General features: G+C 29.0%; 2 protein-coding genes across 6 annotated transcripts in view; one reads left to right on the forward strand and one right to left on the reverse strand.

Moving 5' to 3' along the window:
* Positions 1 to 14742, reverse strand: part of LOC123296742 (multidrug resistance-associated protein 1) — a 34636-nt gene extending 19894 nt beyond the window's left edge. For all 5 annotated transcript variants that reach the window (XM_044878367.1, XM_044878368.1, XM_044878365.1 and 2 more), the window contains exons 1-4: positions 14686 to 14742; positions 3543 to 3671; positions 987 to 1283; positions 662 to 913 (exon numbers count right to left, since the gene is read on the reverse strand). In XM_044878367.1, coding sequence (XP_044734302.1) covers positions 662 to 913; positions 987 to 1283; positions 3543 to 3596 — 603 coding nt within the window. In that variant the 5' untranslated portion in view covers positions 3597 to 3671; positions 14686 to 14742. The remainder of the gene's footprint in view (positions 1 to 661; positions 914 to 986; positions 1284 to 3542; positions 3672 to 14685) is intronic.
* On the forward strand, positions 4025 to 10116 carry LOC123296743 (scaffold attachment factor B2-like). The gene is made up of 3 exons (XM_044878371.1): positions 4025 to 4347; positions 5644 to 5719; positions 7096 to 10116. Exons 1-3 carry the CDS (start codon positions 4285 to 4287, stop codon positions 9576 to 9578), a joined length of 2622 nt encoding a protein of 873 aa, XP_044734306.1. The 5' UTR covers positions 4025 to 4284; the 3' UTR covers positions 9579 to 10116.
* Positions 14743 to 21095: the final 6353 nt, after the last annotated feature.

Raw genomic sequence — 21095 nt, forward strand, 5'->3', positions numbered from 1 at the left:
ACACTTTTGATCTAAAATAATCTTACATTCAAATACATACAAAAAAAAAAGGTTTAACTTTTAACACGAGTGCAAGGTGCTGGATTTCACTGTTCTCATTTACCCGTTCCTCTTTTCCTTCAACTTTTTACCCCCTCCCGGACCATATTTGTATACGGATGGGTCATGCCTAGAATAAACGAATCGATTCGTCTTGGTCAATATGCGACGGTTTTTCAAAAAGGAATCTGTGTCATGCTTCAACAGATCTGTAACATGAAAAGTTACAGCGAGGCACATTTCTGGAACTGTCTATGGAACTGAATTGCCTGGAACTGAATTACACACAGTTAGACTGATCTGAATACCAGGCCACTCTGGCATTAAAGGGAATAAAGCAGTATACTCATTGGCACGGGAGCGGTCGTCTCAAACGTCCTTTTCAGCTGAGCCTTCGTAATATACTGAAACAAAGAAAGGCTACAATGGCCCATCTTGATGGCTGGAACTTTTGCGCAGGACATGCGACATGCCAAACTCTGTATAACCACAGCTAGGCTATTTGACTGTGCTTGTCTGAGCCTGTATGAAAGACGGTGAAACCTCTGTACATGTTATTTGCACCTGCTTGCATACATGTTATTTGCACTTTTCGATTACACTTTATATATAAAGTACATACCTCATCTTTAGCATATTCTGAAAATTTCGGTTCTTTATCTGCCCAACAATTCAAGAGCAGGATAATTAATATCACTGGATATTGTATTAAATAACTAATTGTTATAAAATCTTTATCAGTTTTAATATTCTGGATTTCAGATCGGAATTGTACTATTCCAAATATCGCAAGTAAAAACCAATATAAAAATAAGAGACCTGATGTACGAAGACCACGAACTTTATTGAAATATAACAAACATAGAGCAAGCAACTGTAAAAGAAATTAAATCAATTAAAAATAATGAAGTTCTGATAAATTATTACCGTTTTCTTTTTCTACTTACATATGTAAAAAGTCTGCATGTCGGTGCAAAAATATCGTTTGGAGCACCATAATCTAAGCCATTAAATACAATTAAAGCTATTTCAAAAAAATTTAATCCTATTAAAACTAATATTAAAAGTGATTTTAACAAGTTCAAAAAGTTCCACGGAATGTATTTCGTTTTACTTGTACACATATAATATATGTCGAATACTGAACATATCCATAGAAAGGCATTCGGTACCCAAATTAATACGGTTTTTTGAAAACATTCTGTTAGATCTGGATTTGTTGTGTTCCATGTTAAAGTTTCATTCTGAAATAAATACATAATATATTATAAAACGGAATTTTAACTCTAATTTTGGATCGTTTTCGAAATTAATTTAACGTATATGGCGAACTATAATCTCGCCATTTGTCAGTGAATTATTCGAACTTAATACAAATCTTAAGTAAAAAGAAATGTTTGTGTATAGGTAGACACATTGATATGAATGTGTTGGTAAAAATAAATATGTATATGTTATAAAAACTTTCAACTAAAATAAAATTAAATTTTCACATTCATTTGCAGGAAATACAAAAGTCAGAAAATTGTTTCCTTTGAAATGTGTTCATTAAATAAAAATCTATCAGTATTTAAAATATGATGAAAAACTGATACAATTTATTTCTTAGTTTCGAGTGTGTGAACGCTTAACCCATACCTACAAAAGATATCTATACCTAGATTCATTATTTTCAGATATAATTATGTAATGAAAATAGCATCATAGAGTTTTAAAAGCAATCTATTTGCTTCTTGTCTCTTGGCATACATGTTTTTAAATTTTTTCTCGTATCATTGTAAGCTATATTTAACGACAATATGATCACAGGGCAAAGACAAAATTAATTTATAAAAAAATAATGCATGCACTGACATTAAACACTTTCTATACAGAGTATTTCAACAATTAACTCAGTCAAATGTTTGTTTTCATTTGTTATTTAGAATAATACCTATTTCCAAATGTTTTCTTGATCAAGAGTTTAAAAAACCAACAAAATTATGGCGATCTTTCGTCTATTTTCTAGAACTTTTTCTTGTTTTTCGAAAATGTTTCGACTCCCTATCTTTAATAGTTTTGGAAAAAATGGACACCAAAGTTTTGTCCTAATTTGAGTCCTCACGGGTAAACACGGATAAACAGTGATGTTTACGAAAAAATGTTTCAAACAAAAGTTGTTTATTTTTATATAAGGAACATTTTTTACATTTAAACTTTTATTCTATCTTTAACGATTCATATACCAAAATTTAGCCCGTAGCATCAAAATTCTTAAGCTTTACCAACTTGGGACTAAACTTAGTATACCTTTTTTATATTTAAACTTTTGTTCTATATCTTACGTTTTACAAATGGGTCCTACGGGTCCATACGATCTCAACCTCACTTTTTACGTCCTGGGCACGCTATACAAATTTCAGCTTGATATATTTTTTCGTTTTTGAGTTATCGTGATCACAGACGGGTAGGGAGACAACCGGAAATGGACTAATTAAGTGATTTTATGAACACATATCCCAAAATTTTGTTTGTAGCACCAATATTTCCAAGCGTTGCAAACTTGGGACTAAACTTAGTATACCTTGATATATACATTTCAAATATACGGAGTATAAAACTTTGCCATTTTTTAGGGAAATTCTTGATTTTTTTGAAAGCGGTGCCTTTATTCTTCGGAGAGGAGAGTTTAACGAAAAATAATAAATTTTTATTTAGTTAAATGGTAGAGTTCGTTTTTCCACGGCTTATTTTTCTACGTTAATTATTAGACTGTTAATATAATAGGCTTCTTAAAGAATGAACATCAGCTATGCTCATTACACTTCGAGAGGTCATTAGGTCACTTTGACTAAACCGTTAGAAACGTACACAAATCTGTATACATACAAATTGTGTAAGTTGTTATCCGGATTCGATTGATATTTTTTTCTGATCAAACCGTGGATATCTCTCCCTTATTAATTATGGGAAGTCGCACCCCGCTACTCGATATCTTATGATGAAATAAAACCTCTATTTACGAAGATGTATCAACTACAGTTTTACGCGTGTATCCTGTTTCCGGTCAATTTTGTATTTTTCTACGATTTTTGTTTATAAAGATATTATTGTGGATAATTCTGGATGCACCAAATCAGTGTATTATTCTTAATTTTTGAAAATTCTGATTAATATTTCTAAAATAGAATTTGACCTAATTAATTCATAAAAAGTTTTATGCCGACAAATACATACTGTACCTATCCTTTTTGACGAAATAATAGTGAAATAAATTTAGTAATCTCCAAGTTCGATGTTATGATGTTATTATTAACCGGTTTTAGATAAAAATAAATGAGTATGGTATCAATTCTTACTGATTACAAGCAATTAAGAAATAACATACATGGTTATAAAAAAAACCAATAAAGATTGTTAATTACTTCATTATATAAATACCATATAATTAAACAATAATTATATTTGTATAAAAAAAATTCGTTAAATTAATACTGTTATAAATAAAAATGGTAAATATTTACCCAAAATTGTGAACCACAAAAACTATCAAGCGGATGTGAATTTTCGTTCTCCATTTCAATTGAACATTCATTCGCTTTTGGCTTCGGTACTCACTTGAAGAATTGTTTTTATATCCAAAAAGCAGGTAGCTGAAAAAAAATACACACTTCAGAGAGAAATAACCTTGACTGATTTGATTTCACATTGTGCAATATTTTACTAAAGCCGTTCTTGGAACTTTGTGTTTTTTAGCTTTAATACAAATTATGGTTGATAATACGTTAACAAAAATTTATTACAAAATTTTTTTATTTAAAAAAAAAAATTAAAATTATTGATTTAAATATTTTTAATATATATATAAAATTTAATTTTAAAAATAAACGTTACTTTTTCTTACTTGATTTTTTTAATTAAATTTAATTCGTTAAAATTTTTTGTATCATTTAAATATGGTAAAAATTATTATTTAAATAAATCTACAGAATTAAAAATATCGTCCTCTCCATTTAGTTTGCCTGCACTGCAGTAGTTCATAACAAAAACGAATTTTCCCAGACTGATACATAAATAGTTTTATTACTTGACACAACACTAGACACCATTCGTACGGTTAGCTGTGTGAGTGTAGTAATGAAATGTTTAGTGATCTGAAGGTGTCTATTTATGCTAGTGGAATATTATTATTTTATTTGACAAACAATTTAAAAACTATTTTATATTTGTGATTTAAAATAATTAATTAAAGTTATTTTGGCTAAAATGGCAAAAAGGGTGACTTTAGATGTGGATTCATCAATCATCGAAAAAAATTTGTTATTTACGGTATTATATTTTTTTCCTGCAATAAAATATCTATTTACACGCTAACGTTATCGTTATATTAAAATTATTGTTTGCATTGATTTTTAAAGACTCAAGGTTGCCACCTCAAAGTTGCGCGAAATTAAGAGATAAACCAGAAAGTCGAAAGATAGTGAAATTAATCTAATTAAACCACCGAATTATATATTTGATGTTTTGTGTACAAAGTTTTTCTATAATTAAATATTTAAATAAATATGCATTTCAAGTAATTTAAACTTGAATATGAAACAAATAAAAAAAAAATATATGATGATATTGGGTAGGACCAAATTAGCGATAAAATGATAGACGTTCTGCTACACGAGCGTCGATCTAATCGTACGTTTTTCCGTCTATATGAAGACTTATTTAACACAATGTATTGTTAGAACGCAGATTGTAAATGTGCGTCAGTTTGGACATAAGCCTTATTAAGCATACATCGTTGAAATCAACGTGCAATGAAATTCACGTTCGTTATTTAAGGTTTGAACATAAATTCATACAGTTCAGTGGACAGTTCTGTCCATCGCGTGTTGCTGGACGAGCATCGAGCGACATGCGATTAATAACAATTGCCCACTGCATGCATTCACTATAATACAAAGTGGCGAGCGACAGGCGAATAACAATTAAACTGTATAAGATTATCATTATTGATTGAAAAATCTATGTTTCAATCATAATTTCATGAAGTTTTTTGTAAGGACACGCGATTAGCAATCTGTCCACTGAACTATACGAAGTTATGATTGAACCATGGGTTTTTTATCATTAGTCACCATTTCTTTCTATTCAGTTGCTAATCGCGTGTATATCGCCGCCCATCACTTGCCATAATATATTGTAGCCGCACCTCTAGATAATTACTATTAAGACTGACAATTTTTTGGGACTTTTCTACCAAAATAAAAATTGATTTAAAATTTAATTATTAAAAATTTATTTTGAAAAATGTGATAGTCAATATATGTCGTAAAATTAATGGGTGCAATCTAAAATTCAAAGCAAATGTTCGAAATAACCATATAATATCGAACCGAATTTATGCGATTATTCGAACACTTACGAAAACTCCATCCAGAAAATAAAATTTTTTAGGATATTCCGCTTACCCATGACAAGATCTCCAAGGCAACATAAACAATAATTATAGTGTGAGATTAATATTTAATAAGTTATTTAAACGTTAGCTTGTAAATAGTTGGTTGTTTTTATCTGAAGTTAGTTGTAGTTGATAATAAATGTTAGTTATTTTTGCTTTGAAAATTATAGGAACAAGATAGTTGCGAATTAGATTCACTTTTTCCAAAGCAAGAAGAAAATGCAATTTTAACTAAACCTTTGCCTGGTGAGTATTTTTTTACTATCAATAAATGACTCATTATATTAAATGATTTTATGTAATTGTAATAATTGTATTATAATTACTTGAAATAATTCCATTTTGGTATGTTAAAAAACACCTATTTTTTTAACCTATCATTTACAAAAAATAATTTTGTTATAATTATGTTAAATGTAATTATTCAATCTTATTGACGAAATATTTGTTTTAATCAATATTTTTAGTACTAATTCAATAAGATTATGTAGTATTCTAATTATAAATTAATTTTTTTACAATTCGTAACTGAGTAAGAGGGGGCATTTATAAGACAGACGTATTAATTTTCGTGTCGACGGAAAATTTATTTTTGTCTGTCAAATTAGTTGACTGTCAAATTAGTTGTTCCGATTAAAAAATTCGAAATGACACAAGAAAAATTGAATTATTTGTGAAATTGTCCTGAGAAATATTTATTTGTACGGCTGAAGATGTCAAGAAATTAGAATAAATTAGTTAATATTAATTAGTAGCAGTCTCTTAGATAATTGATAAATTTGTGTTTTTTTTTTCGCTGAATCCGAATGAATCGTAAATTTTTGTCTCTATTTCGGTTAATTTATAAATAACGATTTCTAGGATTAGGGTACTTGTTTAAATTTTTCTAATGATGTTTTTTAAAAAGTACCTACAAATTTGTTTTGTTTAAAAAAGTTTGACTGGACAATATCATTTAAGACTTTTGGAAGAAAAAGAGTATGACTCAGTTTAAAGGAAAAATTTGTTCTTCTGAATAGCTAATTTTTTATTTAATGAGAGTTTAACGTGAATACTATCAGTCCGTAGATTGCTTTTTTGAGAATTTGCCACTGAAAACCCGGAGGTTTTGAATCAAATAGAAAATTTTATTGTATATGCAAAAAATGGTCTTCACGAGTTTTGTTATAACTGAAGAGGCACGGAGACTTCGATTTATATTCACTAGAGCACCTTCACTTCTCTATATTTTTTAAATAAAGTTGTTTCAAAAAAATTAATTATGGATATCAATAAAAATTTCGTTTATTATTCTAGAATACCCGAGATTGTAAATAATTTCGCGTCGTCAATCATTATACATTGAAATTCAATTATTTCTATTTTTCGAAAATATTTTTAAAATTCGCAAGTACTCTATTCCGATGAGCTTTATTTTTTTTTAATATATGATAATTTTGATAGTTGTAATCTTTCTAAACAATATAAATAATGTTATCTATTTCTGGAAATAGTTCAAATATGGAAAAGAAGATTTTCTTGTGAATTTAAAATACTAAAACCAAAAATAATTTAATTAAAAAAAAAAAATGTTTCATGTTATTATTTGATTGTGCCTCGTCTTAATTAATATCGGTTTTCAGTTCCCATCAAAATGAGTGACGAAGTAAATTTACAATTAAACGAAAATAAAAATGATTCCGCAGAAAACAACTCAACAAATTTAAATACAAACAATGATAATAGTACAATTGAAAATTTAGAATTAAAAAATACTAGTATTGATAAAAAAGTTAATGATGATAATACTAACAATGATAACAATAGTGATAAAACTGATTCAAACGAACAAATATTGAATAAAATTGAAAAAAATGTTGATAACACTGAAACAACAACACCTTCTGATTCAACGGGACCTGAACCTGACAATCATGTGGAAACTTCAGTTAAGGAAGATAATGTAAAAACTCTAGTAAAGGAAGATAATATGAAAACTCCAGCTAAGGAAGATAATGTAAAAACTCCATCTAAAGAGGATGATATAAAAACAGGGGACGAAGAGAAGAAAGAAAGTCCTTCTATCCAAGATAAAGAAACAATGAGTAGCTCTCAAAATGATGAGACGCATGATGAAATCGACATAACATTAGAATACGACGATGTTGATCACTTACTCACTGATGAAGTTACGGAAGAAAAAACTAAAAAAACCGATGCGAGTAAAGATGAAGAAAAAAATGTGTCTGCCAAAAATAGCGAGGAAACAGTTAAAACTAGCGAGCCGAACGAAAGTACTGATAAACCAAATCATGCAACGTCGGGGAGATGTTTGTGGGTCAGTGGATTATCTCACACAACTCGTGCTAATGACTTAAAGCAACATTTTGTTAGTCAAGGGCGAGTTATTGGTGCAAAAGTTGTATCAAATTCAAGATCACCGGGTGCTCGTTGTTATGGTTATATTGTAATGTCGACTCCTGAAGAAGCTGAAGCTTGTGTGAAAAATTTACATCATAGTAAGCTATTGAATCGATTTATCTCTGTACAAAAAGCGAAATCTGATAAACAGAGTGATAATACTGGTGAACCTAGGGATAGTCCTAATAAAAATGTGGATTCGAGCAAATCCAAAAAACATGAAGATGAAAAAATGGAAGCAGGAGACATGGCAACTAATGATGAACTAGTTAAATCAGAGAGTAGTACAAGTATTGATAAAAAGAAAGATTCTAAAGATGATGCTTCCCCCAAACGATCACGTAAAGATACTGAATCATCGGATAAAAAGCATTCAAAAGATTTAGCTAAACGACGTCGAGAATCTAAAGAACGGCATACAAAAAAAGATAATCGGGATAAAAAGCTTGACAAATATCAAAAACTTCGCGAAGAAAGGGAAAGGCAGCGCCGAATTGAGGAAGGGTGGCGTATACGAGATGCACAAAGACGTCAACGTGAAGAGGCTGCTCGTTTAGATCGTGAACGACAAGCTTTGCGTATGGAAAGAGAACGTTTACAACGTGAAAAAATGGAACTACTACGCCTCGAGAAAAAAGAATTAGAAAAAGAACGCGAAGAATTAAAACGTCAAAAAGCAAAAATTGAGGAAGCTACTCGTAAAAAACATGAATCGATTCGCTCTGAACGTTCTAAAAAGCGACGAGAACGATCAAGATCTAGATCCCCACCAAGTAGAAGATCACGATCGCCTGATTTATCAATTAAAATATCTAAAAAACGTGAAATGGAAAAGTATAAAGATCCTGAACGACATTTTGGATTAATTGACAAACATAAAGACTTAAAGTATAAAGAATCATCCTTAAAAGATTCATATCGGGGTGGTTTCAAAGATCGACATGACTTTGAATATAATCGTACAATGGATCCAAAGTACGATCGTTATCCGCCTGAGAAGAAAGATAGTATATATAAACCTCGCGATATTGACCTAAAAACTGATGATTTTATTAAGAATCCAGGTTTTTCAAATAAACGTAATGATGATATTGGCTTTGAACCACCCCCGCCGCGTATTTCCACTAGTGACGCAAATCATTTTAATGTGTTACCAATGTCTCAATCGGCACCATATGGAGGCACTTCAGGTCATAATCGTATGTTACGAGATGATTTCCATAACAAAGATATGTTTGTATCTCCTATAAATAGTTCAAGAAGTGTGGACCGAGTAAGCGATAGGTTTCCAATTGAACGTCATGAACGCTTGTCAAATGAAAATATGGACATGAATCATCGTTCACGGGGATATTTACCTGAAATGGATATGTTTCCTAAACAAGATACTTCACGTATGGTACCCCCAGTACGACAAGATCGTTTAGATAGAGACAATATTCGTGTAAATCGAGATGACCGGCATATGGATCCATTACCAATCCGTTCAAATCCTGGTCGGTATCCAATGGAACATGAACGAGATTTTCATCATCGTGATCAATGGTATTTGGATAGAATGGGTCCGTCAAAACGTATAATACCACCTGCTTTACCTGCCCGTGGTGATGGGATGATGAATCGTGCATCTTGGGAAACTGCTCGATATGATCAAAGTATTCGACCACCTGGAGTGTATTCAAGTAGTAAAATTGATCGTCATTAAATTTTTTTAATTTAGGATGGATAACAGTTACAAATCATCCATTTTCGTATTTTATTAACGGTTTAAAATATATTTTATGATTTGGGTTACTTATTTATTTCCCAAAAAATTTGATTATTAAAAATTGGGACCTTTTTTTAAAACTAAATGAATGTTAGATATTGAAAGTGAAAGCATAGCAGAGTTAGTAAATAAAAGTAAAAGTTAATAATCATTGACTGTGGTACTGTTCCATCAATTTATTCGCTTCATAATTAACAAAAACTCATTCGTGTGTTAAATTTAACGGCCTGTTTACTCACATGCCAGCGAGATAAGTTATTCCTCTCACGCGAACATAATGTGTTAAGTTAATAGTTGTCAAATGTCGCGGTTCCCAAGATCTTAGAGTTGATTTAAAAACAATTTAATAAAGGTTAAAAATGAGAGTATTAAATATTTTTCAGTTTTTTAAACATGAGTTTGTAGCTCAGAAAATACGCGCTTTGCATGCAAGTATTTGGATTTGGAACGATATATTATATTAATTAAATAAATTTTACTGAAGTTAAAAAACAAACTATTTTGAATATACAGGATTTTTAACCGACTAAGTAAATATTTAATATACTCATTTATAATAATTTCTTGAAAATTTTTAATCTATGTGCTGAATTGATTATATTCTTGAGGAAAAAAGTATTGTTTTTAAAAAATTGAATTGATTTCGAAGGAAAATGAGAAAGTAGTGTTTCGAAATATATGTTCGAAACTTCGATATGATTTTTAAGACAATAAGGCGGGTAAGACAATGTTAAAGAACACATTGTAATTTTCAAATAAGTACGTTTTATCTACGCTTAAAATTTAACTAGGCGCGATTAATAATTAAAATCATATTACATAAACGTTAACCTTTTTATGTTTTATCTATTACTGTTAATAATAAAATTTTCAATTAAAAAAAATAAACCAACAATTTAAGTTTATTTTACAAAGACTCTAAGGTCCCTAAAATAATGACGTACTTGATATTTAGTAACATTGGATCCAAAGATCGATTAAATTAACAAAATTAGAAATTAAAAAAATTTGTTACACATAGAATAAATATTTAACTTCACTCTTAATTTTTATTTAAATTGAGCTATAGCGCATATTAGTAATTCCCACTGTTTTTCTGTTTGTTTTTTTATTAGGTTGCAACTAAAATTTTCCATGGTTTGAGTATCTAGATATAATTTATTCGCATGTGATTGTAGGGCTAAGATTTGTCCTTAATGTGTGTTTCAATTGTTAAGAACTATCTGTAACTTCTTCCCATTAAAAAATCAAGTTATTCACAGGAAATTTAACCTCATAAATTGTGTTACGTATTGCAATAATTACGTAATTGTAAATGTGTAATCTATTTTCAAATTTTATATTGTTACATAACATATTTTCGATTATATAAACGTCCTGTGAAATAAAAATATTTAAAAAAGTTCTAATTTTTTTTTTTCAAAATTAAGAATTGTATTAAAATATAATATTAATAAAAAAAATATTTAAAAAATGATCTAATAAAAGTTCAATATTGTTTATTTTTATTCATTTTCAGTTATTTTAAATTATATTTAATTAAAATCCATCAACTCAATTAAATTGTATGTTATTAATAAGTCACAATATGATCTTATCTCAATTGTTTATGAAAAAATTAGAACATGTTGTTGAATTATACTGATAGGCAACAAAAGTGGGACAACAATTATAATTTAAAATAAAGTATTTAAATTGATGTGTCTTTGATTTTATGCCGAACAAGCCCATTGTTATGAGAAATGAGTAATTATTCTGAAGCTTATGAATTTGATTTGTACAAATACTCTGTTTCTATATCCTAGTTACAGTACATACAAAGTAGTCCAGTGATATGACGAATATTCGCATGATTTTTTTATTATTCGCCGCGTTCGCAAGAAACGATGCGAATGATTTTAACAAACTAACCTCACATCAAATCAAAACAAACTGAAAGTATGTAGTAGAATGGTCAATTATAAAATCGTCTTTTTGACAGTAATTAAATTAGCTTAGAAAATCATTCAATAGAATTCGATTCTAGTATTTTACGACTATTCGCCGCCATGTTCTTATCAACAACATAAAGGTGTATTTTCATGCTGTCTTTTGACGCTGAGTTTTAGCATCAAATTAGGTCACGTGGTTAGTTTAGGCCGTGCTGCCGTCTGGGAAAAAAACTTAGCAGCGTCACTTCGTCAAAAGCTAAACTTAGTTTCGCTTTTTATTATCAGGATTTATTTGGACAGTAATCATATTCAGCTGTCATAATCGATATAGTAAATAGTTGATTATTTATCATTACCGTGTGCTTTATCTAAAATGAGGTTAACAAATTACTTTTAATATCTATATCTAGAGTTTAAAAAAAGTTTTCATAATGAAGAAAATCACAGATTCTGTGATTCTATGTATCTCACTGTCAGAAAAATGCCACAGTTAAAACCATAGATAATAAATATTTATATTATACTATAGATAGGCATCTCTATCATCACCAAGGAAACTTGAGATTTAGTTCTCACTCTGTTCACCAGATAGCGCTTCAATCAATTGACCGCCTTTTTTAAAATACTCAATGCCAAATTCTAAATACAATTTAAATTTTTACTTTTTTTTTGTTTTACTGTTTTAGAACATGTTTTGGTATCAAATTTTTATTTGAAATGCTATCAAATATCTTTTTTCCAAATCATGTGCTTAAAACAGTAAAACAAAAAATAATTAAATATTTTAAAGAAAAAAAAAACGCTTTTAACTTATAAAATAAATTTATTAAACATCTAATCTTTTATTTTTGTTTATACTTTTATGTCTAATTTTATATTTCTTACATTTACGTAATGCTAATTTTTTAATCCTATCAGTAGCAAATCTTAAATCTATTCCCCTCAAAATATTATTTACATTCCGAACCCACACCCTTGTATAAAATAAAAACATTCTATTTATAAATAAAAATTTTAAATCGTGTTTCTTACAACTAAAATTAAAACTAATAAATGTTTGCATCCGTGGTGTAATTAACAGTTTTAGATTTTGCAAATACGCAAACTGAGGTAAATACGTATGCATAATCTCGGAGCATTTTGAATATATTTTTCAATTAAGGTATGTTCGTCATCTGAAGCAGCATCTTCTTTTAATAAATCATTTCTGCAAGTACGAGTATTCGATGTCCGTTCGACCAATCGCTATTGTCCAATTTTTAAACTTCTGAAAAATTAAGTCTTTCAGGAATATTTCTATCCAAGTTAACAATTTTTTTACTTACCTCAAAATTCTTAGGAATCACATGTAAACTAATATCCTTCTGTGTTTTTACACAACCTTTCACACAACAATGAAAAACCATCTTAATATTTATTTAATTTTTAATTAATATTTTATTTGACACTATTTCAGATAAATTTTTGTATTAGTCTGTCAAATTTGACCAGGCAACTATGATCAAAATGATTGTAGAAATTTAGAAAGTTTATGTGATACATACAACGTTTTTGTAATATTCATTGCCTATACTGTATAAATTAAGAACTTGATCTACAGTAGTGAAATCTTTTGAACAGAGTGATAAGTTTTTGGAACTCACATGGTAAAAACAGTTCAAGTTTCTTATCTATATTATAATTAGTTGTCTATGGTTAAAACATTCTAAGCGTACTCATCATATGATATGTTATAATAGTAACACTTAGAATGTTTTAAAACGAGCATTTTTTCTGACATTGAGTATATGTAAAAAATATTACCTTACGCCGCTTTCCAAAAAGAAAAAAAAACTTTGGTTTTTGACGATTAAACGTCAAAAACTAATCAAATTGACGTATAAATTTTACCTTTTACGATATTTTTAAAGCATTAAAAAACATTTTCGTGATACAAATATTATTTTTATTCATAACTTAGATTTCAATTCAATAAATTTAAATGAGTTGCTAATTTGACTAGTCATGTGACGGCCGAACTATAACTCTATTTTTTTAGGCTTACTTTGACCCTCAAAACCAGCGTCAAGCATCATCATGAGGTTACTTAAGTGTAATTTCGAAATCGATGTATGGAAACAATTTTTGAAGAGTGTTGAGCACAATGGAACAACCGTAAAATTTGTGGCCAATCTCCACTATATATTCACGGCAAATTGAGCAACATTGTTGCCATTTAAACATTTGTACCTAATCAGACAGTGGTGCCACCTTTTTAAAATTGCTGACCCGGGTATTTTTAAATGGGATATTATGAAATGTTCAAAATTAATCTTTTTTTGATTTATTTGTAGTAAGAAATAAACTCATATTAGCGTTAAAATAAATATTTATTGATTATCAATTATTCAATCATTATCCATAAAAGAATTACCAACAGAAAACTGTACAAGTTTCTGGCGATGAATCTAAAAGCCGGCTTATTTAGGATAGTCACATTGATTTCAGAATGCGTCATACTTATGCAGAAAAAGAAGAACGGAGGATTTGGGAAGTAAAAAAAAGTTACTTTTGCGTTCATTAAGAGTTAAGTTTTTGAAAGAGAGGCGGAGAGATGATAAGCTTAGCGATGATGGAAGAAATAGTGTAATCTTGAATCGTGATTTATCACACTGAGAACATTTTTTGCCTTTACGAATTTAAAACATTAATTTTTCACTTATTAAGTCGATTTCTCAACATAAATGAACTTCATAAATAAAAGTTGTCTCACTTTTTTGCCGGTTAAACTCATTAAAACCACAAATTAATTAGAAAAGACAACGAAAGTTTTTAAGATGATATTCTCTTATTTATCACCAGATATTTGTGCGAATTTATTAAATGTGTAATAAGATAATAGAAATTTTACCATATTAAAATGAAATAATGACACCACAAGTTTTTTTAAATTGTTTTATAGAAATATTTATATTATTAAACACTGTTTTATATTAAAAATTATTTATTTAGTATTATAATAAGTACATTATAATTTATTTTGAGTATTTCACAATAATTTATTAAATGTTGAAACTGCCTTTTTTTAAATTTTTGTACAAATTATTATTGTTGGGTAATAATTGAAAACTTACCGTCAAAATTTTACAACGATGGAATTGTTATAATAACTGTTGACACTTCTACTCACATTGAACAACTGAGATATGTTTTAATATATTATTATTATATAGACCAGATTATAATAATTATATTATTTCTTGATAGAATTTTTATTTTTGATAATTCAAAATTTTTCAAAATTTATTATTGTTTTTTATCCATTACGACGATCTGTTTGGGAAAAAAAAAGTTTATCTAAAATATATTTGCATATTATTAAATTTTATTCGAATCATTCAATCATCATTTTTAAATGGAATGTAAAACTATTTTTGATAAATTTATAATATTTGTGACGTCATGATTTTAAGCGCAGGCGTAAATGGAATGATTGAGCTTTTTTTTTTTAATATTTTCTTATTTTAGAAAGAATACTTTTTCTATGAATTTTTGTTACGTCATTATTAATGTATAGATGTTAATGTGCTCCCTCTTACTTATTTTCAAGTAATGAGTGTTTGTTTTAACTTTCACATTTCTTCTAATTACTTTGAAAGTATATATATTTGTTACATGGTATGATATTGAACTTGTAATATATTTACCGTTAATTTTAAATTATTTTCATAAAATTTCGGTAAATTTAGTTTGTGAAGTTTAATTGAATAGTTTTTTACAAACGATGATATATCTCTCCAAAAACGTTAGCTCGCATTGCCTAGGGGCCTCGACATTAGTTAATTCGGCACTGAACCTCTTAATAAATTAGGCTACACAAAGATGTAGCGTTTTCAGAAACACAATTTTGTTTATTTCGAATAGAAAACTCTGAAATTTATTTAAAAGTAATTTTTTAATACTGAATAGGCGCCGGCGTTTTTTAGTAAATCGATAGATATGTTAGAACGCGTTAATCCTTGAAATAATGATTCATGAATACATAATTATTTAATGATTAGATAAAGATAGATTTAAACCATTTTGACGTCATTTGGTCGTATTGTCATAGAGATTGCACAATCACAAACAAATTTTAATTCGTCCCTTCAAGGCCTACGAACAAATTAAAATATAAGCATGATTTTGTGAATTTTTTGAGTGTAGATTACTTTGATAGGTAACTTGCTTCGTACGCAGTCGTCTATAATCTATACGAAAGGTTTTCAAACTTATTTCATCTAACGCCCACTTCGAGAATCAATTATTTTTTAGTGCCCCCTAAGCATGCTATATCCATCTTATCCTATACAAATTAACCTTACCGCCTCCTGTTGACCTCTGACGTCTGCAAGGAGACGTTATCGCCTACTTTGAGAAATAGTTCAGTCCCCCTATTTGGAGGCCAACTTTTTTGAGGTACACACTTCGTGATCATGTGGGATTTGTTCGTAATGTTATCAAAACAAAAATCCAAAAAAGTTGCACAAAAATTTTCCCCGGAACGATTTTTGATAGCGGGTTTTTTGAAAAATTTGAATAAAGGTGATTTATTGGGTTTTTTTGTGAAAATTGTTGATTTTCTCTGATAACATTAAATGGGAAAGTTGAAGATAATTCAAAAGTACGTATTTTGAGCCAAGACTCGAACCTGTGTCTTTACCCGTTCTCTAGTTATAAGCAGAAGTTTTGAAATAGATAAATTTTTTTCTCGGCCTCGGTTGGAGTGGGAGAATAATAATAGTTTGAAAAGGTAGCACTTTTTATACCATGTATATATGAAATATACATAGTATATTAAGTTTAGTCCCAAGTTTGTAACGCTTAAAAATATTGATGCTACGAAAAAAATTTTGGTATAGGTGTTCATAGAATCATCTAATTAGTCCATTTTCGATTGTCCGAACGACCGTCCGTCTGTCAACACAATAACTCAAAAACGAAAAAAATCAAGCTGAAATTTTTACAGCGCACTCAGGACGTAAAAAGTGAGGTCGAGTTCGTAAATGAGCAACATAGGTCAATTGAGTCTTGTCCGTAGGACGCATCTTGTAAACCGTTAGAGATGGAACAAACTGGCATTAATTGCAGAATTAACATTTTGGTCATGAGATTACCATATACAAAATTGTAGCTTATATTTTTACCCTTTTGGGGTGGAATTCCTAAAAATCTTTCCTTAAATGATGTCTGCATAATAAAAGAAATTTATCCTATAAATTTCACGTTTCTACCTTTAACGGTGTCGATATGGCCTAGAGAGTTATTCTATATCGGGTCATTGCAATTTATATTTATAGATAAGCATGATTCAGTAAGTTTTTAGAGTGTCTAGTCTCGTGATAAGGAAATTAGACGTTTCGCACACTTAAACGAGGACTATTCATTATTAGTATTGATTAGTATGAGTCGTTTAAAGTGTAGGTGAAGAGAATGAAGGGTTTTTAATTAATTAGGTGTTTTGGTAAATTGACTCTTTTATGATTGAATGGAATTAGTATTTATTTTTATAGAAATTATTATCAATAAATTTTTATTTATTAAATTTTTTTTAATAAAACAATATCGATTTGATAACATGGAAAACTAAAATGATTATCATAATCTATAAGTAATTAAAAAACATCATTATTATTTAAAATACAAAGTGGTTACAAAAATGATTCACTGCTATTTTTATAAAAAAAATATTTTTTATTTTTATAATCTCAGTACTTAAGCGTTTATTATTTTTTATCTTGAGTAACGGTTATATTTTTTACACAGTGATTTATAAATTGGGACATCTAATTAGTGGACAGATGTAGTATTATGCTTCTTATCAATATACGTAAATTAGGCTTTTTCATTTAAAATTTAAATAAAGCGACTTGTGTATGAGATTTCATGATGTAATTTTGTTCCTTATATGTGTAATATACTATTTTTCCTGGGGGGGTAGGGGGTCATTATGATACACCATCCCTTACTTCGTTCTTTTAGAAATAACAACTCTGCACACCAACTCACGTGAAACTATTTAAAATTAAAGTTTATTAAACTGTCTTAAATTAAAGTTTATAATAATTATTTTTCTAAACCATGTGGTCTGTATAATTTTACTGTTATATTGAGGTCAAATTTTGTATACAATTTATCGAATTTATAAAAAGAATCTATTCCGCTTATACAAAAGCTACATTTATCTCATGAGCATATACAGCATTTTAAAATATTTTTTCAGAAAAAAAGTAATATTCATCATTATTCTATAGATTTTGAATTTTTTTAATTCGTTTAGTGTACAGAGTCTCTCAGAGAAGCTATTTTTAATTTTCAGTTTGGCCAATTTCTTGGAGAAAGTATTTGCTAATCTGAGGTTTTCATAAGTGATATTATAATAGAGGCTGTAAGTATCTTGAAATTCATCATATCTTTTTTTATGGTATGGTATTTTTAGGCTTTTTAGTACCAAGACAAAATTTAAAAAAAATTATCTTGTAAAAATTTAAAAACCGAAAAGTTTCAAAAACCGTTTTTTTTTTTTTGCAAAAAAATCATTTTGATTACAAAAAACAAAAACAAAAATAGACGGTTGCAGAGCTTAAATAAAGGAAAAAAATGAAGAGAAGACACGATTTTATCGCGAAAAAATTTCGCCATTTATTTTCTCGGCTTGTATGACTCCAGCAGAAAATACATTCTGGTCACACACACATAACTGATATTTTCCTATAATAAATAATATAATTTGCGCCCTCACAGGTAAATAGTGATGTTTATGAAAAAATGTTTCAAACAATAACATTTAAACTTTTGCTTTTGCTTTAACGATTTACAAGATGGTTCCTACGGACCCAAGACCCCATTGACCCATGTAGCTCATTTACGAACTCGACCTCATAAAATTTAGAAAATACATGCAAAGCCCTGCTGCTAAAGTTCAAATAGGTATAGGATGTCCTTAGAAAAGAATATGAGCTTAAAATTGAGCGTTGTGATAGTTGGAGTGTAGTTTTAGGGGTTTATTTTTAGTACACCCTCCTAAAATAGTTAAATAAAAGACAGATGCTCAGGGTACCACCTAGCTAAAAAATAGGGCCGAGCACAAAAAAACGTCCTCGTGGATTAAATTTTCGTTTCTTTAAAATTGAAAATGTGTTAGACTCCTTTTCCCCTTATGTGAGCTATAATTACGCCCATGGTCAAATTATTTTTTTAAAATTAGCTGCCCTAATCTAATGTCGATTTCAATGTATCTTTCGTTAAAATTTGAAAATGTTCGAGAATAGAAAATATCTGAAATCAAAATTAAAATCGATTGATATATGAAAGATATAAGCAATAATTTGTTCTTGTAAAACAACTTTTGATATGTAGTCTTTATGGCAATTGCAAGTTATGACGTCACCAAGTGTAATTTTCTTTTCTTTCCACTTGTACATCCTTCATATTTTCGTAGTTATTGATGTTATCCAAAAATTGATTTCACACAATGTTTTGATAACGAACGTCCTTTAAAGTAATAATAAATTTGAGGACGATGGCCCATTCTAGCTCATTCTGTACATTCTGTTGGTGCACATACAAATAACAATAATGAGATATCATTTAAAAGGAAATTAAAATAGTTGAATGAATTGTGTCCTTGGTTGTGTAATTATTAATGATTCACAAGTCATTACACACTTAAAATTTGTTTTTTTTTTTTAAATTTAATTTTATTTTGAGTTTGTAATTATTATTATTGTGTATGGGAAAAAAATTATTATTTTTTACATGTATTTAATTTTTTTACTAATAATATATTAAAAATACTAAATGTATGCCCAATATGACATTGCGTTAGCATATCCAAAACTATTTTAATTATGTGTTTATTTTCTCCCTATTTCGACCCTGCTGAATCCAAATATGCCGGTTGCCCAACCGAAATCTTGCCCGGAAGTGAAATATTCATAATAGCGGCCAGATTTTTACCTCTTTTATTAGTTTTCTCAATATAAGTCCAAAACTATGCGTTTTTTTTACATAGTATTTTCTATAAGTTTTTAAAATAGAAGAAAATTGCTACAATTTGAAACCAGCTCTGTAGGTTATAACTTACTGAGATACAGCTCTCCAAAAATTGGCAATTTTTTCGAAAAAAGTGAAATTTTCATACTTCGTCTATTTTCAACTTAGATATCGAGAAAAATACTCATTTTATTGGTGAAATCATGGAAAAAGATGTTAAAGAAAATGTAATAAGCAAAGAACGATGTCTTTAGGCCATATCATTCACTCACAAATCTTAAATATCTAAAAAAAAGAAAACTGCATTTTTCGCCAATTTATTCTGTTTAGTTCTTATAATGGTTTGAAGGTAGTTTGAAAGGATAAATGTACATCCACAATAGTCCGGAAGCGAATCGCAATATAACTTGTCTTATCGGTAATAGAGGTGTTGTGGGACACTCGGTAAGAACTATGTTTCTTTTGTTTTAAATTATGTATTAAGTTTTCGTTTATCAAGTTCTGAAAATAGACATTTTCCATAAATATAATATAAACAATGAGGGAGCAATAATTTAATTTGAATAATACCGATATGTCGTTGTTGTCTCATACTGGTTTTATATCGTTTAATACATACCAAACATACTAATGTTAGAGTATTTCACTACTGCAATACTGCTGTTTCTATTTAACACGATTTAATCATTTTTAAATGTCCGGTATTCGTATTTTAGATTAACCACTGCATGCCATTGGTCGTGTTTAGATGATACTCCGCTGTGCTCGCACTTTTTATCGTGTTGACGCTCTTTCTGTAAATTTAGTATCCCCATTGATTGAAAATAATCTATTATTTTCTTATTTTTTGTTGATATTAGTAGAAAAATGGTTATAAAATGTTATAAGAAGTTAGAAAATTGGTATATATAAAACTAGCGACCCGCCCCGCCTTCGCACGGGTGCAATGCTGATACTAAATACACTACAGAAAAACTGTTAACGTTGTATATAAAAACATAGCGGCCCGCTCTATTTTAGAAACCTCAAAAATAGCAGTACTTCTCCACTATTTAATGGATGTTATTATACATATAAACCTTCCTCTTGAATCACTCTATCTATTAAAAAAAACCGCATCAAAATCCGTTGCGTAGTTTCAAAGATTTAAGCATACAAAGGGACATAGGGACAGAGAAAGCGACTTTGTTTTATACTATGTAGTGATATATCAAGGTACATACATTATTAAATTTTTAACAATCAAATTTGTATCGTTTAGAAATATTGATGCTTCAAACAAAATTTTGGTATAAGTGTTTATAAAATCATCTAATTAGTCTTTTTCCGTTTATCCGCCCGTCAGTCTGTCCATTCGCCATGAACATAACTCAAAAACAAAAAGAGATATTAAGCTGAAGTTTTCATAGCGTGTTCAGGACGCTAAAAGTGATTTTGAATTCGTAAACGAACAATATAGGCAAATTGGGTCTCACTTCCTCAGTGGATATAGTATATATATGCTATAGCA

Source organism: Chrysoperla carnea, chromosome 3, assembly GCF_905475395.1.
Source record: "Chrysoperla carnea chromosome 3, inChrCarn1.1, whole genome shotgun sequence".
Taxonomy (NCBI): domain Eukaryota; kingdom Metazoa; phylum Arthropoda; class Insecta; order Neuroptera; family Chrysopidae; genus Chrysoperla; species Chrysoperla carnea.